The 16,300-nt window shown below is 41.4% G+C and overlaps 1 protein-coding gene across 8 annotated transcripts in view; it reads left to right on the top strand.

Moving 5' to 3' along the window:
* The window catches only part of LOC118365913 (DISP complex protein LRCH3-like), a 103,445-nt gene that overhangs the window by 716 nt on the left and 86,429 nt on the right, over positions 1 to 16,300 (top strand). For 4 of the 8 annotated variants that reach the window (XM_052491693.1, XM_052491692.1, XM_052491687.1 and 1 more), the window contains exon 1: positions 5,131 to 5,541. The exons of 1 other annotated variant lie outside the window; for it this stretch is intronic. In XM_052491693.1, the coding sequence (XP_052347653.1) occupies positions 5,298 to 5,541 (244 nt within the window). In that variant the 5' untranslated portion in view covers positions 5,131 to 5,297. Of the gene's footprint in view, positions 1 to 5,130; positions 5,542 to 16,300 lie in introns of those variants that run through there. 3 more of the 8 variants (XM_052491690.1, XM_052491689.1, XM_052491688.1) reach the window with 3 other exon arrangements.

Raw genomic sequence — 16,300 nt, 5'->3', positions numbered from 1 at the left:
TGGTATAGTTTGTAGATCTCAATTGTCAGTAGAAATCACATTTATTTAAGCTAGTCAGCTATGTTTTTTTTTTTAAAGGCAGTAAATGAGGCACTAAATGAGGCTGAATTAACTGTTTCTCTGACGGACAAGGCTCTGCTGATAGACCGGTGTAGTGGTGATAAGGAATCACTCCATGGTGCTGAAAAGAAAGCTCTGCTGTTGGGACAGAGCCGCTCTGACAGCTGGTGCTTAAAGTTTGTGAGGAAGATATGAGTCTCCAGCTTCAGTGATTTTTGCAGTTCATTCCAGTCATTGGCAGCAGAGAACTGGAAGGAAAGGTGGCCAAAGGAGGAATTGGCTTTGGGGGTGACCAGGGAAATATACCTGTTGGAGCACGTGCTACTGGTTGGGTGCTGCTATGGTGACCAGTGAGCTGACATAAGGTGGGGCTTTACCTAGCAAAGACTTATAGGTTACCTTGAGCCAGTGGGTTTGGTGACGAATATGAAACAAGGGCCAGCCAACGAGAGCATATAGGTCGCAGTGGTGGGTAGTATATGGGGCTTTGGTGACAAAACAGATGGCACTGTGATAGACTGCATCCAATTTGCTGTGTAGATTGTTGGAGGCTATTTTGTAAATGACATCGCCGAAGTCAAGGATCGGTAGGATAGTCAGTTTTACGAGGGTATGTTTGGCAGCATGAGTGAAGGATGCTTTGTTGCGAAAGAGGAAGCCGATTCTAGATTTAATTTTGAATTGGAGATGCTTAATGTGAGTCTGGAAGGAGAGATTACAGTCTAGCCAGACACCTAGGTGTTTGTAGTTGTCCACATGTCAGAACCCTCCAGAGTAGTGATGCTGGATGGGCAGGCAGGTGTGGACAGCGATTGGTTGAAGAGCATAATTTTAGTTTTACTTGCATTTAAGAACAGTTGGAGGCCACGGAAGGATGGAATTGAAGCTCGTCTGGAGGATAGTTAACACAGTGTCCAAAGAAGGGCCAGAAGTATACAGAATGGTGTCGTCTGCGTAGAGGTGGATCAGAGAATCACCAGCAGCAAGAGCGACATCATTGATGATAATTTCTCTGTATACACCATAATTTGCAAATAAATTCATTAAAAATCCTACAATGTGATTTTCTGGATTATTTTTCTCATTTTGTCTGTCATAGCTGAAGTGTACCTTTGATGAAAATGACAGGCCTCTCTCATATTTTTAAGTGGGAGAACTTGCACAATTGGTGGCTGATTAAATACTTTTTTGCCCCACTGTATGTAAGGTGCCTCAGTCGAGCAGTGAATTTCAAACACAGATTCCACCACCAAGACCAGGGAGGTTTTCCAATGCCTTGCAAAGAAGGGTACCTATTGGTAGATGGGTAAAAAATAAAACAAGCAGACATTAATAACTTCACCATGTTCAAAAGGATATCAATTACACTGTGGATGGTGTAGCCTAGCCGTTAAAAGCATTGGGCCAGTAACAAAATTCCCTAGCCAAGGTGGAAAAATCTTGCGTTCTGCTCTTGAGAAAGGCAGTTAAGCCCCAAAAACAACGGTTTCCTGTGCTTCTACACCTGCATTGCTTGCTGTTTGGGGTTTTAGGCTGGGTTTCTGTACAGCATTTTGAGATATCAGCTGATGTACCAAGGGCTATATAAATACATTTGATTTGATTTGATTTCCCGGGTGAAACAACTGCTTCCCTGCCAAAACAAGAACGTTTTGGCAGAAGACACATTTCGGTTGAATGCATTCAGTTGTGCAACTGACTAGGTATTCCCTTCCCTTTCCCAATAAACCCAGTCCCTACAAACATACAGGCGTCCTTCCTAACTCAGTTGACGGAGAGGAAGGAAACCGCTCAGGGATTTCACCATGAGGTGACTTTAAAACAGGCTGTGATAGGAGAAAACTGAGGATGGATCAACAACATTGTTCGTTACTCCACAATACTAACCTAATTGGACAGTGAAAAGAAGGAAGCTCATACAGAATAAAAATATTCCAAAACATACATCACATTTTCAACAGGGCACTAAATTAATACTGCAAAAAATGTGGCAAAGCACCCCCCTCACCCCCTGAATACAACGTGTTATGTTTGGGGCAAATTCAATACAACACATTACTTTGTACCACTCTCCATATTTTCAAGCATAGTGGTGGCTGCATCATGTTATGGGTATGCTTGTAATCATTAAGGACTCGGAGTTTATCAGGATAAAAATTAAACGGAATGGTGCTAAGCACAGGCAAAATCCTAGAGGAAAATCTTTTTGTCTGCGTTCCACCAGACACTGGGAGGAATTCACCTTTCAGCAGGACGATAACCTAAAACACAAGGCCTAATCTAATAAATAATCCACTGGAGTTGCTTACCAAGAAGAATGATCCTGAGTGACAGAGTTACAGTTTTGACAGATTTACTGGAAAATCTATGGCAACTCCTGACAATGGTTGTCCAGCAATGATCAACTGCACATTTGACAGAACTTGAAGAATTTAAGAAGAAGAATTGGCAAATATTGCACAATCCAGGTGTGGAGAAACACAGCTGTAATCGCAACGGTTCTTTTACAAAGTATTGACTCAGGGGTGTGAATACTTATGTAAATGAGATATTTATGTATTTCATTTTCAATACATTTCAAAAAATGTCTAAACATGTTTTCACTTTTTTATTATGGGTATTGTATGTTGATGGGTGAGGAAAAACATATATTGAATCAGTTTTGAATTCAGGCTGTAACACACAAAAATGTGGAATAAGTCAAGACATATGAATTAATACTTTCTGAAGGCACTGTATGTGGCATCTATGGACAAAGGTCTCTGAACACAATCATTTCCAGACTTGTACCTAAAACAACATGGCCGCTACCGACCAATACAAATTCATATGGGCATGGTCTGCCACATAGATACATAACAACATTTGGTACACGTTACAAACACTGTCAAGACTCAACATATCCAAGAATGGTAAGAGGGCGCCGGAGAAGAAGGCAGACGTTTTACTTGACCCCAACCGATTGTGTTTTGTTTGACTTATTTTTGTACCTATTTTGTACATAAAGTTGCGGCTACCGTCTCTTATGACCGAAAAATAACTTCAGGACATCAGAACTGTGATTACTCACCACGGACTGGCAGAATCCTTTTTTTCCTTTAACGAGTCTGACGAGGCCAATGTGAACGATATTCTGACTAAACACCTCCCTCTGCAACTGGATCCTGGACTTCCTGATGGGCTGTCCCCAAGTGGTAAGGGTAGGTAACAACACATCCGCCACGTTGATCGTCAACACAGGGGCCCCTCGGGTGCGTGCTCAGTCCCCTCCTGTACTCCCTGTTCACTCATGACAGGCACGACTCCAACACCATCATTAAGTTTGCAGATGACACAACAGTGGTAAGCCTGACCACTGGCAACATTGAGACAGCATATAAGGAGGAGGTCAGGGACCTGGCCGTGTGGTGCCAGGACAACAACATCTCCCGAAAAAGACAAAGGAGATGATTGTTGACTACAGGAAAAAGATGACCGAGCACGCCCCCATTCTCATTGACGGGGCTGCATTGGATCAGGTTGAGAGCTTCAAGTTCCTTGGTGTCCACATCACCAACAAACTAACATGGTCCAAGCACACCAAGACAGTCGTGAAGAGGGTACGACAAAACCTATTCCCCATCAGGAGACTGAAAAGATTTGGCATGGGTCCTCAGATTCTCAAAAGGTTCTACAGCTGCACCATCGAGAGCAGGGTTGCATCACTGCCTGGTATGGCAACTGCTCGGCGTCTGACCGCAAGGCACTACAGAGGGTAGTGCGAACGGCCCAGTACATCACTGGGGCCAAGCTTCCTGCCATCCAGGACCTCTATAACAGGTGGTGTCAGAGGAAGGCCCTAAAATGGTCAGACTCCAGCCACCCTAGTCATAGACTGTTCTCTCTGCTACAGCACGGCAAGCAGTACCGGAGCGCCGAGTCTAGGTCCAGGAGGCTCCTAAAACAGCTTCTAGCCCCCAAGCCATAAGATTCCTGAACACCTAATGAAATGGCTACCCGGGCTATTTGCATTGAGCCACCCCCCTTCTCTCTTTTACACTGCCTGTTGTTATCATCTATGCATAGTCACTTTAATAACTCTACCGACATGTACATATTACCTCAACTAACCGGTGCCCCCGCACATTGACACTGTACTGGTGTCCCCCTGTATATAGTCTCACTATTGTTATTTTACTGCTGCTCTTTAATTACTTGTTACTTTCACTCCTTATCTGTATTTTTTTAAAACTGCATTGTTGGTTAGGAGTGTGTAAGCAATTCACAGTAAGGTCTACCTACACCTGTTGTATTCGGCACATGTGACTATTACGATTTGATTTGAACATTCATATCGAACCCCAAACGGTGGTGCTATAACGGGCACATGTTTATATCTCTTGATCTGTTTGACTCAAGAGTGTTGAAATTTGGCTAACATGCTCACAATGAAATTGGGGAGGGGACTGTGGATCTATCCTGGTCCGTTAGTAGGTTAGTCACACGCAACATCTCAGACGGCACTGGCGAAAACTTTGAAGTATGCGCTTTGCCATGGAGATCTGGCATTTACAAAATTACCCTGATTGGCAGGAGCTATACTAGTTAACTGATATGTAATACACACAATATTTCAATTGGGCCAATTTGTTTGTATTATTCTTCAATTTTATTTGATCTAGTTACCTTTGGGATTAAAAAAGTTTAAACCAATCAAGCTGTTTTCAATAGTGGTCAGGCAGACACACTTGCATTCTTGGGCTATAGTATCATTATAGGACACTACCTAAGTACTATTGTTGGGGTTCTCAAACGTTTCCTTTCTGAGACCCACCAGTTTGTTCGTTTTATATTATGGTTCTGTTTCATCTCTGCTTTTTCAGGGACCCCTGTAATCAACTTCCTGGGGCTCCTATGCCCCCTATTGAGGACCACTATCTGTCGTTTTTAGGCTTTAAAATGCCTAATGATTGTGACAAAGTTCAAAGTAACACAAAATGATTTTGAGAAGAAAATCCAAAACAGCCAGGAACGTCACACCAGCAGATGGATGACGTCATTCATATCTCGTTGCTTTGAAAGTATGTACCGCTCGGGTGGGGAAATCTTTCTTCTTTATCATCACTGCGCATGACGAATTCCCAAACTAGCCTCTCCCTTCCTCAACGCTTTCAGTCTGCCCTCACATTATGCGCCTGCGTACTACTATCTAGGGGCTCCAGAATAGGGAGAATCGGTGGGAGTTAGCAAGCTGTGTAATGGCGGCCTCGGTGTTGCTGTCTGCGGAGAACACCGGACTTACTTTTGCGGTCGGCAATTCTGGAACTGTAGGGGCTCCCGGGAATGGAGTAGGGGTACCGGTTCCTGTACCTTGGAATCGGTCACTGGACAGGGCATTAGACGAAGCCTCGGCAACTGGTTGCCTCAACCTCAGCGGCAGGAAACTGAAGGAGTTCCCGAGGAGCGCCGCAAACCACGACCTCACAGACACAACTCGGGCCGGTGAGTGGGGATCGAGACTCGCGCAGCAGAATAGATGGAACTTGTCTTTAAAATGTTGATAATACAATTACATGGAACAACCCCAAAAAGACACCTCGACGGTGGGTGGGTATCTAGCCAGCCAGCCAGCCACCGGCTCGAAAAATAAACTTGTTTTGACTTGGAGTACCAAGTTAGCCTGCTAGCTAACGCCAGGACACTGCCTGGCCAACAACATTAGCAAGCGAGCTAAGGTTAGCCAGCTAGCCAGCGTCCAGACGTTTCCAGAGACAGTAGACACGGGTGTGACTGAACGAGAATTACGGTTTGGCTACTAGCAAACTAACTAGCTAATTTAGTTACAGTTAACTATTTGCTTTGGGAAGTGAGCAAATTATCGCTCAACTAGCGCCATGTTAAATAAGTTAGCTATATGGCAATGTTCCTGTTTATTTGTAGCGTTAGCTAACGTATGAGGTTATAGTTAACTGACAAGCTTGAACACAACATTTATTTGACTGGTGGCTTGTTGACGCTAGCTAGCTACGCCCAACTTTCGTCAGTTCATATTTTCATATGGATGTAGCTAGCTAGTTATAACATTTTACATGTGTCTGCTGCAAGTACATTCTCAGACACTCAACGTTATAAGCGAGAACTGGCAGATCGGGACGCCTATTGGATGTGTAAGGATTTGAATCAACAACCAGTGTTGTCGCCATTACCTGTTTTTGCCGTCAATTTGTGGCTCTGAAAATGAGGGAGGGAATACTGTACGGGGATTTATTTTTGTTTGTGATGCGATGCTCATTTTTAGGCATGGTACGCTGCACCGTCGTGACTGCTTATGTGCCGTAGACAGTCAGTGCAGATGTTGAGGGATTGTGGTTGCCTGGGGGTTGGGCTTTGACACCATGTGGCACTTTCATGAACCCTTCTCCAGACGGTCACAAACGGCCACTAAACACACGTATAGTTTGGGTGGCTCATGACATAACAGTACTTCTCTCTTCTATAGTTTTCCCCTTCTTTCACCAATTTCACGTTTCTTCTCAGTCTCATATAGGCCTATTGAATGCAGGAATTAACCTCTTATGATTTTTTTTGTTGCCCTGGACCCTGACCCCTAGGGCAGATTGATTCATAACCTGCAGTTATATCTGCAGGGCAGGTGGGTTTAGGGTCATTAAGCAACATGAAATCTTATTAAAATCTAATCATATATACCCCAGGAAGGATATGACACCTTTAAAAAAAAAAAAAAATGCAAATTCTGACAAGCGAACAATTATGGCCATTTTACATTTTCATAAATTCTTAGTATATGTAATTCTCAAATATTCTAAGGGATTTGTGAAAATTCTATAGCGATATAGAGTGGGAATGCAGCTGTGCGTTTGAACAATTTATAGGCACTGCAGTAGATAAATGTTTTTATCTCGTACAGGAGTGGAATCTGGCTATGGCGCACCAGTCTGCGTAATCAGAGCTACAATAGGCCTTTATGAAAACAAGCCAGTTGCCACATGGGCCTGTCATCATTCACTTTGAACTGGACTGTGTGTTTACAGCAGTAGGGCCTGTCATCATTAATTTTGAACTGGACTGTGTGTTTACAGGCAGTAGCAACAGCGCGACTTTAGATCATTAGAACGCATTCGCCAAAAGCCACAAAATACACCTGAATGGATTTCTACATATACCACCGGAGTCCTCTTCCATTTGGGAACTGTACAGTCCTATTGATGAAACAAACATGAAAAGGCTGGCTCTTTCTCCCTGAGTTATGCACATCAACAAGATCAAGATCAACAACTAATGCTAGCCAGAGAAAGATGTGCTAAAATCTAATGAAGGACCATTAGATAAACCCCCTCAAACTTTTTCAGCTAGTTGACCATGAAAATTACACTGGTAAATGTTGGGGAATTGTATCCTACTCTGCAGCTGGCCTGCCAATCCATGCTTGTCTCAACCAAGCACCCAAGCTAACTGGCTAAACTTGGCTAGCTTGCTAGCTTTTTCCTGGCACAAATGAGAGAGACCTCTTTGACCATCTTACTTGCACTATGAGAGTTGGTTAGGCTGTTTACATGTTATCTAGAGCATTCGTGACTTACTTTTTTTGCCTACTTTATTGACACCGGTCATATTCAGTGGGTGTTATGTGTTTGTAGCAGCCAGCTATCTAGCGAGTATTAGGCTCCATGTTTTTAGCTTGCTACATGAATAGATAAACTAGCCTATGTACCAGGCCAGCTGTGATTTAAAACCTTATAGCAATATTTTTGGGGACTACCCAGAAATGTATTGGTGAATTATATTATTCATGCATTGAACTGCATCCATCTTTTCTGACAATTATGCATTAGTGTAGGTCATGGAATGTTGAGTCAGTTATAATCCGTGAAGTTGGTTTTGGAGCATAAACTGGGAATTTTATATTTTTGGCTGATATTATTTTTGTCTGTTTCATATCTGCAAAGTAGTTAATGCTGTCAGTTCCACTTTAACTATTGTGTGGATGAAGGGCAGGTGTGTGGCGGCTGGGTTGAATAGCCTAAAGACAAAACAATCATGTGCGTTTTATTGAGGAGAGGCTTCTGTTTGGGCACTCTACAATAAAGGCCTAATTGGTGGAGAGCTGCAGAGATGGTTGTCCTTTTGGGTGGTTCTCCCATCTCCACAGAGGAACTCTGGAGCTTGGTCAGAGTGGCCGTCGGGTTCTTGGTCACCTCCCTGACCAGGGCCTTTCTCCCCCTGTTGCCCAATTTGGCCAAATGGCCAGCTCTAGGATGAGTCTTGGTGGTTCCAAGCTTCTTCGTTTAAGAATGATGGATGCCACTGTGTTCTTGGGGACCTTCAATGCGGCATACATTTTTTGGTACACTTCCCCAGATCTGTGCCTCGACACAATCCGGTCTCCAAGCTTTACGGACAATTCCTTTGGGGCTCATGGCTTGGATTTTGCTCGGACATGCACCTTAAATAGACAAGTGTGTGTCTCCAAATCATGTCCAATCATTTGAAATGATCACAGGTGGACTCCAATCAAGTTGTAGAAATATCTCAAGGATGACCAATGGAAACAGGATGCACCTGTGCTCAATTGAATCTCATAGCGAAGGGTCTGAATACTTATGTAAAGGTATTTCTGTTTTTTATTTGTAATACATTTGCAAAACATTTCTAAAAACATTTTAACTTTAACTATGGGGTATTTGTTGTGTGTAGATTGAGGATTATATATATTTTTAATCCGTTTTAGAATAAGTCTGTAACAAAATGTAGAAAAGGACAACAACTAACCGAGCCACTGCCTGTTAACTCCGCTACGTCCAGAAGGCGAAGTCAGTACAGGTGCATCAAAGCTGGGACCGAGAGACTGAAAAACAGCTTCTATGTCAAGGCCATCAGAATGTTAAACAGCCATCACTAGCACATTAGAGGCTGCTCCCTATAGTCATAGACTAGAAATCACTGGCCACTTTAAGGAATGGAACACTAGTCACTTTAATAATATTTACATATCTAGCATTACTCATCTCATGTATATACTGTATTATATCCGATTCGACTGTATCTTAGTCTATGTATTACTCATCTCATATGTATATACTGTATTCTATCCTATTCTACTGTATCTTAGTCTGTGCTGCTCTGACATTGCTTGCCCAAATATTTATATATTCATAATTCATTCCTTTACTTTAGATTTGTGTGTTGTGAAATATGTTTAATTTTACGACACTGTTAGAGATAGAAACTCAAGCGTTTCGCTACATCCGCAATAACATCTGCTAAACACGTGTATGTGACAAATACAATTTGATTTTATGTGAAAAGGTTTTAGGGGTCTGAAAACTCTCAGAATGCACTCTAGGCCCACCCATTTGGGAGCCATACCAACAGATACTCCTGTGTACCCCCACCCTTCTCCCCCTTTTGACTATCCCGCAGGTAAAGAAGCCAGATGTGGAGGTCCGGTTGGTTGGATGTACTGCCAAGTATGGTACAGAAATTACATTAAATTATATGGCAACAGCTCTGGTGGACATTCCTGCAGTCAGCATGCCAATTGTGCGCTCCCTCACCTTGAGACATGTAGCATTGTGTTGTGTGACAAACTGCACAGTGACCTTTTATTTCCCCCCAGCACAAGGTGCACCTGTGTAATGATCGTGCTGTTTAATCAGCATCTTGATATACCACACCTGTCAGGTGGATGGATTGTCTTGACAAAGGATAAATAAATGCTCACTAACAGATGTAAACACATTTGTGCACAACATTTTAAAGAAATAACGTTTTTTGTGCATATGGAACATTTCTGTGGTCTTTTATTTCAACTCATGAAAGATGGGACCAGCACTTTACATGTTGTTTCATATCTTTGTTCAGTATATATTACAGACAAGTGGACTAACAAAAATCCGGCACCCCTGTTACAATTTTTGCCATTGCTGACTGTAGCCTACAGCGCATTCTCTGTATTAGCCGGTTAGTGTTCTGTGCAGGCCTCAGATTTTTACTTCTAGTCAGGCTGTTGCTCATAGGTTATTAGCAATTGCGGGCGGGTGTGGGTGACCCTTGCACAACTAACACAGTCTCACACTGAGTGTGTGTTGGGATGTATCTGGGTCAATATCGATTGTCTCGATGGGCGGAAGTGACCTCTAAGTTAAATTGTTTCTCTTCTGCTCTACTGGGTACCAATTAGTGGCATGGCCATGGAGGTGTGCTGTATGCTGTTCAGACAACCATGTTCATAATAAGTTACCTTTCATAAAACCTGAAGGCTCACGTGGCTTGCTCCTTTTTTCTAATGCCTAGGCCATAGTTCAGCAGGCAAACTAAAATAGTATTTTGGCAGACAACCTGGGTTTAATTACCAATCGGTAACAGTTTGGTGGGTGATTTTGGGAGATGGAATCAGGGGCAATGGTAGACAGACTGATGTGAGGTCTGAAAAGTGATGTTAAATGATGAAGAGTAAAGAGATGTTTGGGAGACAAGGGCCATTCTTTTCTCCCGAGCAGGGACCTATAGAAGAATAACTGATGGCTCTTAGTGGAAGTGTGATGCTTGGGAGGAGGAGGATGATAGGGCAGGGAGAGGAAGACTGACAGGGCCAGTGTTGTTACGATACCGTTTCCTCCTGTTTGTCACATGAAGATATTGAGTAATCCCATCAATTCTGGGCCAAACAACAACAGAGCCAACTTGTTTGGCCGGCCTGGCAGCACACACACAGCTGCAAGCTGTTGAGCCCCATACAGTAAAAACCCACACGCACAGCAACAATTTATAGGTTAACAAAACACTGGGGGAATGGGGAATTTACCTAAGACTGATAGTCAATGTTTTGACATAGATATTCTGTTCTAGTTTGGCTATCCATTTCTGTATGAGTCATTCCACCTCAAAGTGCACAAGGAAGAGGATTTAGACGCACACCATCTCCGATTGTTTTAAAATAGTCTGGAGTTAGAAACCCTTGAGATTAGCATTCCTGAAACATTATTTTGTTTAAATATAATTTGATCTCTGAGAAATTAATCTAATTGATTGCACCCAAATTGCCCATTTTTAATTTATAGGATTCATGTCTTCAATAAATATAGTACCTAACATCTGATTTGTACTATAACATGATTTTCAGCATAATTCTTCCTAATAATGTATTAGACATGAGGAATCAAATAAAATTATCAATAGCCACCTACAGGCCCTCCACACACATCCCACCCCAACAACCAGTATACAATATTAGTTCTGTCTGACAACCTAATGAAATGTTTTCTCTGTGAATCTGGTGATGGTTATTTTCCCCTGTTCAGACAAATTAGACATTGAAGTTACTGGCATTCTTTACCATAAGTTGGTGTGAAAGTTTTGCTCGTGTGAAAGTTTTGCTCATTAGATGCTGCTGTTCCTTCTACCACCACCACACCCTTTTTATGAATTTAATGTCTCTTGTTTCTTAAATGGATCACATTTTCTTTAACTTTGGGTACAAAACTCATTGCTTTTACCGAAATCCCAACCAATTAAATATTTGTTTTGTTATTTTGAATTGTACATTTTTTTTTAACCCCTTCGTCTTCCCTATTTTGTCATCCAATTACGATCTTGTCTCATCGCTGCAACTCCCCAACGGGCTCAGGAAAGGCAAAGTTTGAGTCATGCGTCCTCTGAAACATGAGAATGCAAATAGTACCCGCAAAACACCAGTCTCAATGTCAACAGTGAAGAGGCCTCTCTGGGAGACTGGTGTTTTGTGGGTACTGTTTAATGAAGCTGCCAGTTGAGGACTTGTGAGGTGTCTGGTTCTCAAACTAGACACACTAAAATACTTGTTATCTTGCTCAGTTGTGCACCGGGGCCTCCCACTCTTTCTAGTCTGGTTAGAGACAGTTTGCTCTGTGCTGTGAAGGGAGTAGTACACAGCGTTGTACGACATCTTAAGTTTCTTGGCAATTCCTCACATGGAATAGCCTTCCTTTCTCAGAACAAGAATAGACTGATGAGTTTCAGAAGAAATTGCTTTGTTTCTGGACATTTTGAGCCGGTAATCGAACCCACAAATGCTGATGCTCTAGATACTCAACTATAAAGAAGGCCAGTTTTATTGCTTCTTTAATCAGAACAACAATTTTCAGCTGTGCTAACATAATTGCAAAAGGTTTTAATAATGATCAATTATCCTTTTAAAATTATTAGCTAACACAACGTGCTATTGGAACACAGGAGTGATGGTTGCTGATAATGGGCCTCTGCACGCCTATGTAGATATTCCATTAAATATCAGCCGTTTCCAGGTACGATATAGTCATTTACAACGTTAACAATGTCTACACTGTATTTCGGGTCAGTTTGATGTTATTTTAATGGACAAAAAATTGTATTTCCTTTCAAAATCAAGGACATATGTAAGTAACCCCAAACTTTGAACGGTATGTATAAAAGCAGCAAATGCCATTTAATAAGAAGGGGCTAGAGGCGTCTTATATGGTGAACAATGATGATGGGGGGGGGGGCAAAAAACTATACAGACAATGCCTTCATCAAACAACACTGTTTCATGATGTATCAGTAACATGTCAGGCAATGTTTTGAAACAATTACTGCTTCGCATACAAGCCAGTGAATTCTATTCAATTCTTTAAATTGGGAGACAAGCTTAAAGTTTACTTTACTGACTGTTATTTTCACTTGTCTGACTGCTTGCATGATGACGAGTTTCTTATAGTAAAAAGCACAACCCAACATTGCAGTTATGTGCATCCTTTCAAGCACACCCTTCTCATTAACCTGTGGTGAGTTATTCACGTTTTTTTATGAACAAATAAGGTTATATATGTAAGATGGTTAAATAAAGAGCAAATTGATTTATTATATTATTTGTGCCCTGGTCCTATAAGAGCTCTGGTTGTGACGACAACTCACTCCATTCTTATGTTTAATAAATTTATCATACAGGGGGCTTACAATGATTGCGCTCATCCTGGTGCTAGAGGGGGCTGGAGGTTGAGTGTTTAAAGGGGTACGGGTCTATAAAAAGTTTGGGGACCCCTGGAACCACCACTACATATTTCCATTAGTAGCCTGCATTTACTGTTAATTCCCATCATTTCTAATCAGCCATGTTTGTTTGGTTATGGTAATTTTTGTTAGTTCTGTTGTTGTTATTATTACTATTATTATTATTACAGTCGTTTACTGTTCTCATTGTTGGAGTTCACACATTGTTTGCAGAGCTCACAAACCTATATCCTACAGGTTTTGGTTATTTTATTACATTTATGAGTTTTGTCAATTGATTCATTGTCTTTTGTTTGGAGCGCTCTTGTCAATGTTGAATCAGGATGTACACCTGATTACGCATATGGAAGTAGACCTATCGAAGTAGGCCTAGGCTACCTGTCCTGCACGCAAATGTATGCCTATAAATGTTACCATTTGGGGATGTCTGATTTAGTATTTCTGTCACCACCACTAATGTGCTGTGGCGCTTCTCAAAAACATATTTCACCTCAAACAGCAAGTAAAGAATGTCTGTTTTTACATCCATTTGAGAATGACAGTAGTTCCTCAATGTATTTGAAAAATATTTCCAGCTCTCCCTTTCGATAACCACTTGGCATGAAAGGGAGAAATGTAATACTCTGATACAGTGGAAACTTCATAAAATACCTGATTTACTTGTTATCTCTTGCACAAATAGCCTACAGCTGTGACTGTCCCGAGCTCATGAAACTGAGGGCCCAGAATATTTTATAAACGGTTGCAAGTTTGCTAGCACAAGCTTCAGCTGGACACAGTTGATACAATGTTTCAAGATTGTTGCAGACATGCCATGAGTACACTGGGATATATATATATATATATATATATTTTTTTTTAATCAAGAAATGTTCTTCCTGCAGGCTGCAATGTTTGTATTTGTTGGCTATATGTAGGCAATTTTTTTCATACAGTTGAAGTCGGAAGTTTACATACACTTAGGTTGGAGTCATTAAAACTCGTTTTTCAAACACTCCACAAATTTCTTGTTAACAAACTATAGTTTTGACAAGTCTGTTAGGATATCTACTTTATTCATGACACAAGTCATTTTTCCATCAATTGTTTTAGACAGATTATTTCACTTGTAATTTACTGTATCACATTTCCAGTGGGTCAGAAGTTTACATACACTAAATTGACTGTGCCTTTAAACAGCTTGGAAAATTCAAAAAAATGATGTCATGGCTTTAGAAGCCATTTGACTCAATTGGAGGTGTACCTGTGGATGTATTTCAAGGCCTACCTTCAAACTCAATGCCTCTTTGCTTGACATCATGGGAAAATCAAAATAAATCAGCCAAGACCTCAGGGGAAAAAAATAACCTCCAAGTCTGGTTCATCCTTGGGAGCAATTTCCAAATGCCTGAAGGTACCACGTTAATCTATACAAACAATAGTACGCAAGTATAAACACCATGGAACCACGCAGCCGTGATACCGCTCAGGAAGGAGACGCGTTCTGTCTCCTGGAGATGAATGTACTTTTGTGCGAAAAGTGCAAATCAATCCCAGAACAGCAGCAAAGAACCGTGTGAAGATGATTGAGGAAACCGGTAAAAAAGTATCTATATTGATAGTAAAATGAGTCTTATATCGACACTAAAAAGCCACTGCTCCAAAACCGCCATAAAAAACAGTCTACGGTTTGCAACTGCACATGGGGACAAAGATCGTACTTGCTGGAGAAATGTTGTCTGGTCTGGTGAAACAAAAATAAAACTGCTTGGCTGTAATGACCATCGTTATGTTAGAGGAAAGTGGTGAGGCTTGCAAGCTGAAGAACACAATCCCAACCGTGAAGCCCGGGGGTGGCAGCATTCAGTATGGGGGGGTGCTTTGCTGCGTGAGGCAGGGAAATTGTGGATATATTGAAACCACCTCAAGACATCAGTCAGGAAGTTAAAGCTTGGTCGCAAATGGGTCTTCCAAATGGACAATGACCTGACACGTTCTTCCAAAATTGTGGCAAAATGGCTTAAGGACAACAAAGTCAAGGTATTGGAGTGGCCATCACAAAGCCCTGACCCCACTCCTGTAGAAAAAGTGTGGGCAGAACTGAAAAAGCATGTGTGAGCTTGGGAGGCCTACAAACCTGACTCAGTTACACCAGCTCAGGAGGAATGGGCCAGAATTCACCCAATTTATTGTGGGAAGCTTATGGAAGGTTACCTGAAATGTTTGACCCAAGTTAAACCATTTTAAGGCAATGCAACCAAATACAACTTGAGTGTATGTAAACTTCTGACCCACTGGGAATGTGATGAAAAATTATATCTGAAAAATCATTCTCACTACTATTATTCTGATATTTCACGTTCTTAAAATAGTGGTGATCCCAACTGACCTTAGACAGGGAGTTTCTGCTAGGATTAAATGTCAGGAATTGTGAAACAGAATCTAAATGTATTTGGCTAATGTGTATGTCAACTTCCGACTTCAACTGTAGTTGCAATGGCAACACAAGTAACTTTTTAGATTTGTCATTTTTTTTTAGATACAATTATATTAACCACATGACAATGATTTTGACATACAAAGACTATTAATGAAATGTAACTCTTCCACGAAATGTGCATATGAAAATCATAACCGATATGAAAATCATAACTGGCATGCAGATCATTTGAAATAGTCAAATAAATTGGTGCTCCAAAATGGACAAGGTTGCAGACCCTTGGCGTAGCCTATTCCCGGCAACTTCTGGAGCGTAACGGCAGAATCTGTGAAGGCCAGCAGTAGCGGGAGGCTCGGGCACAGGTTTTTCTTCTTCTGGTTGGGCTAGATTGATCTCTGGCTCCCTCTTGAGACATTTGTGTTTTAATTATTTAATCAAACAGTGTGCTTAAAACATTAGACAACCTCTGTACATCTACACTGAACAAAAATATAAACACAACATGTAAAGTGCTCATCCCATGTTTCATGAGCTGAAATAAAAGATCACAGAAATGTTCCATATGCATCAAAAGCTTATTTCTTTACATTTTTTGCTAAAATTAGTTTACATCGCTGTTAATGAGCATTTCTCCTTTGCCAATATAATCCATCCATCTGGCACGTGTGGTTTATCAATAACCTGATTAAACAGCATGATCATTACGCAGGTGCTGGGGACAAAATTCACTCTAAAATGTGCAGTTTTGTCACAACCCAGTGCCACAGATGTCTCATGTTTTTGAGGGTGTGTGCAATTGGCATGCTGACTGCAGGA

The sequence above is a fragment of the Oncorhynchus keta genome, chromosome 33 (assembly GCF_023373465.1).
Source record: "Oncorhynchus keta strain PuntledgeMale-10-30-2019 chromosome 33, Oket_V2, whole genome shotgun sequence".
Lineage (NCBI taxonomy): Eukaryota > Metazoa > Chordata > Actinopteri > Salmoniformes > Salmonidae > Oncorhynchus > Oncorhynchus keta.
This window is presented reverse-complemented; position numbering and strand designations above follow the sequence as displayed.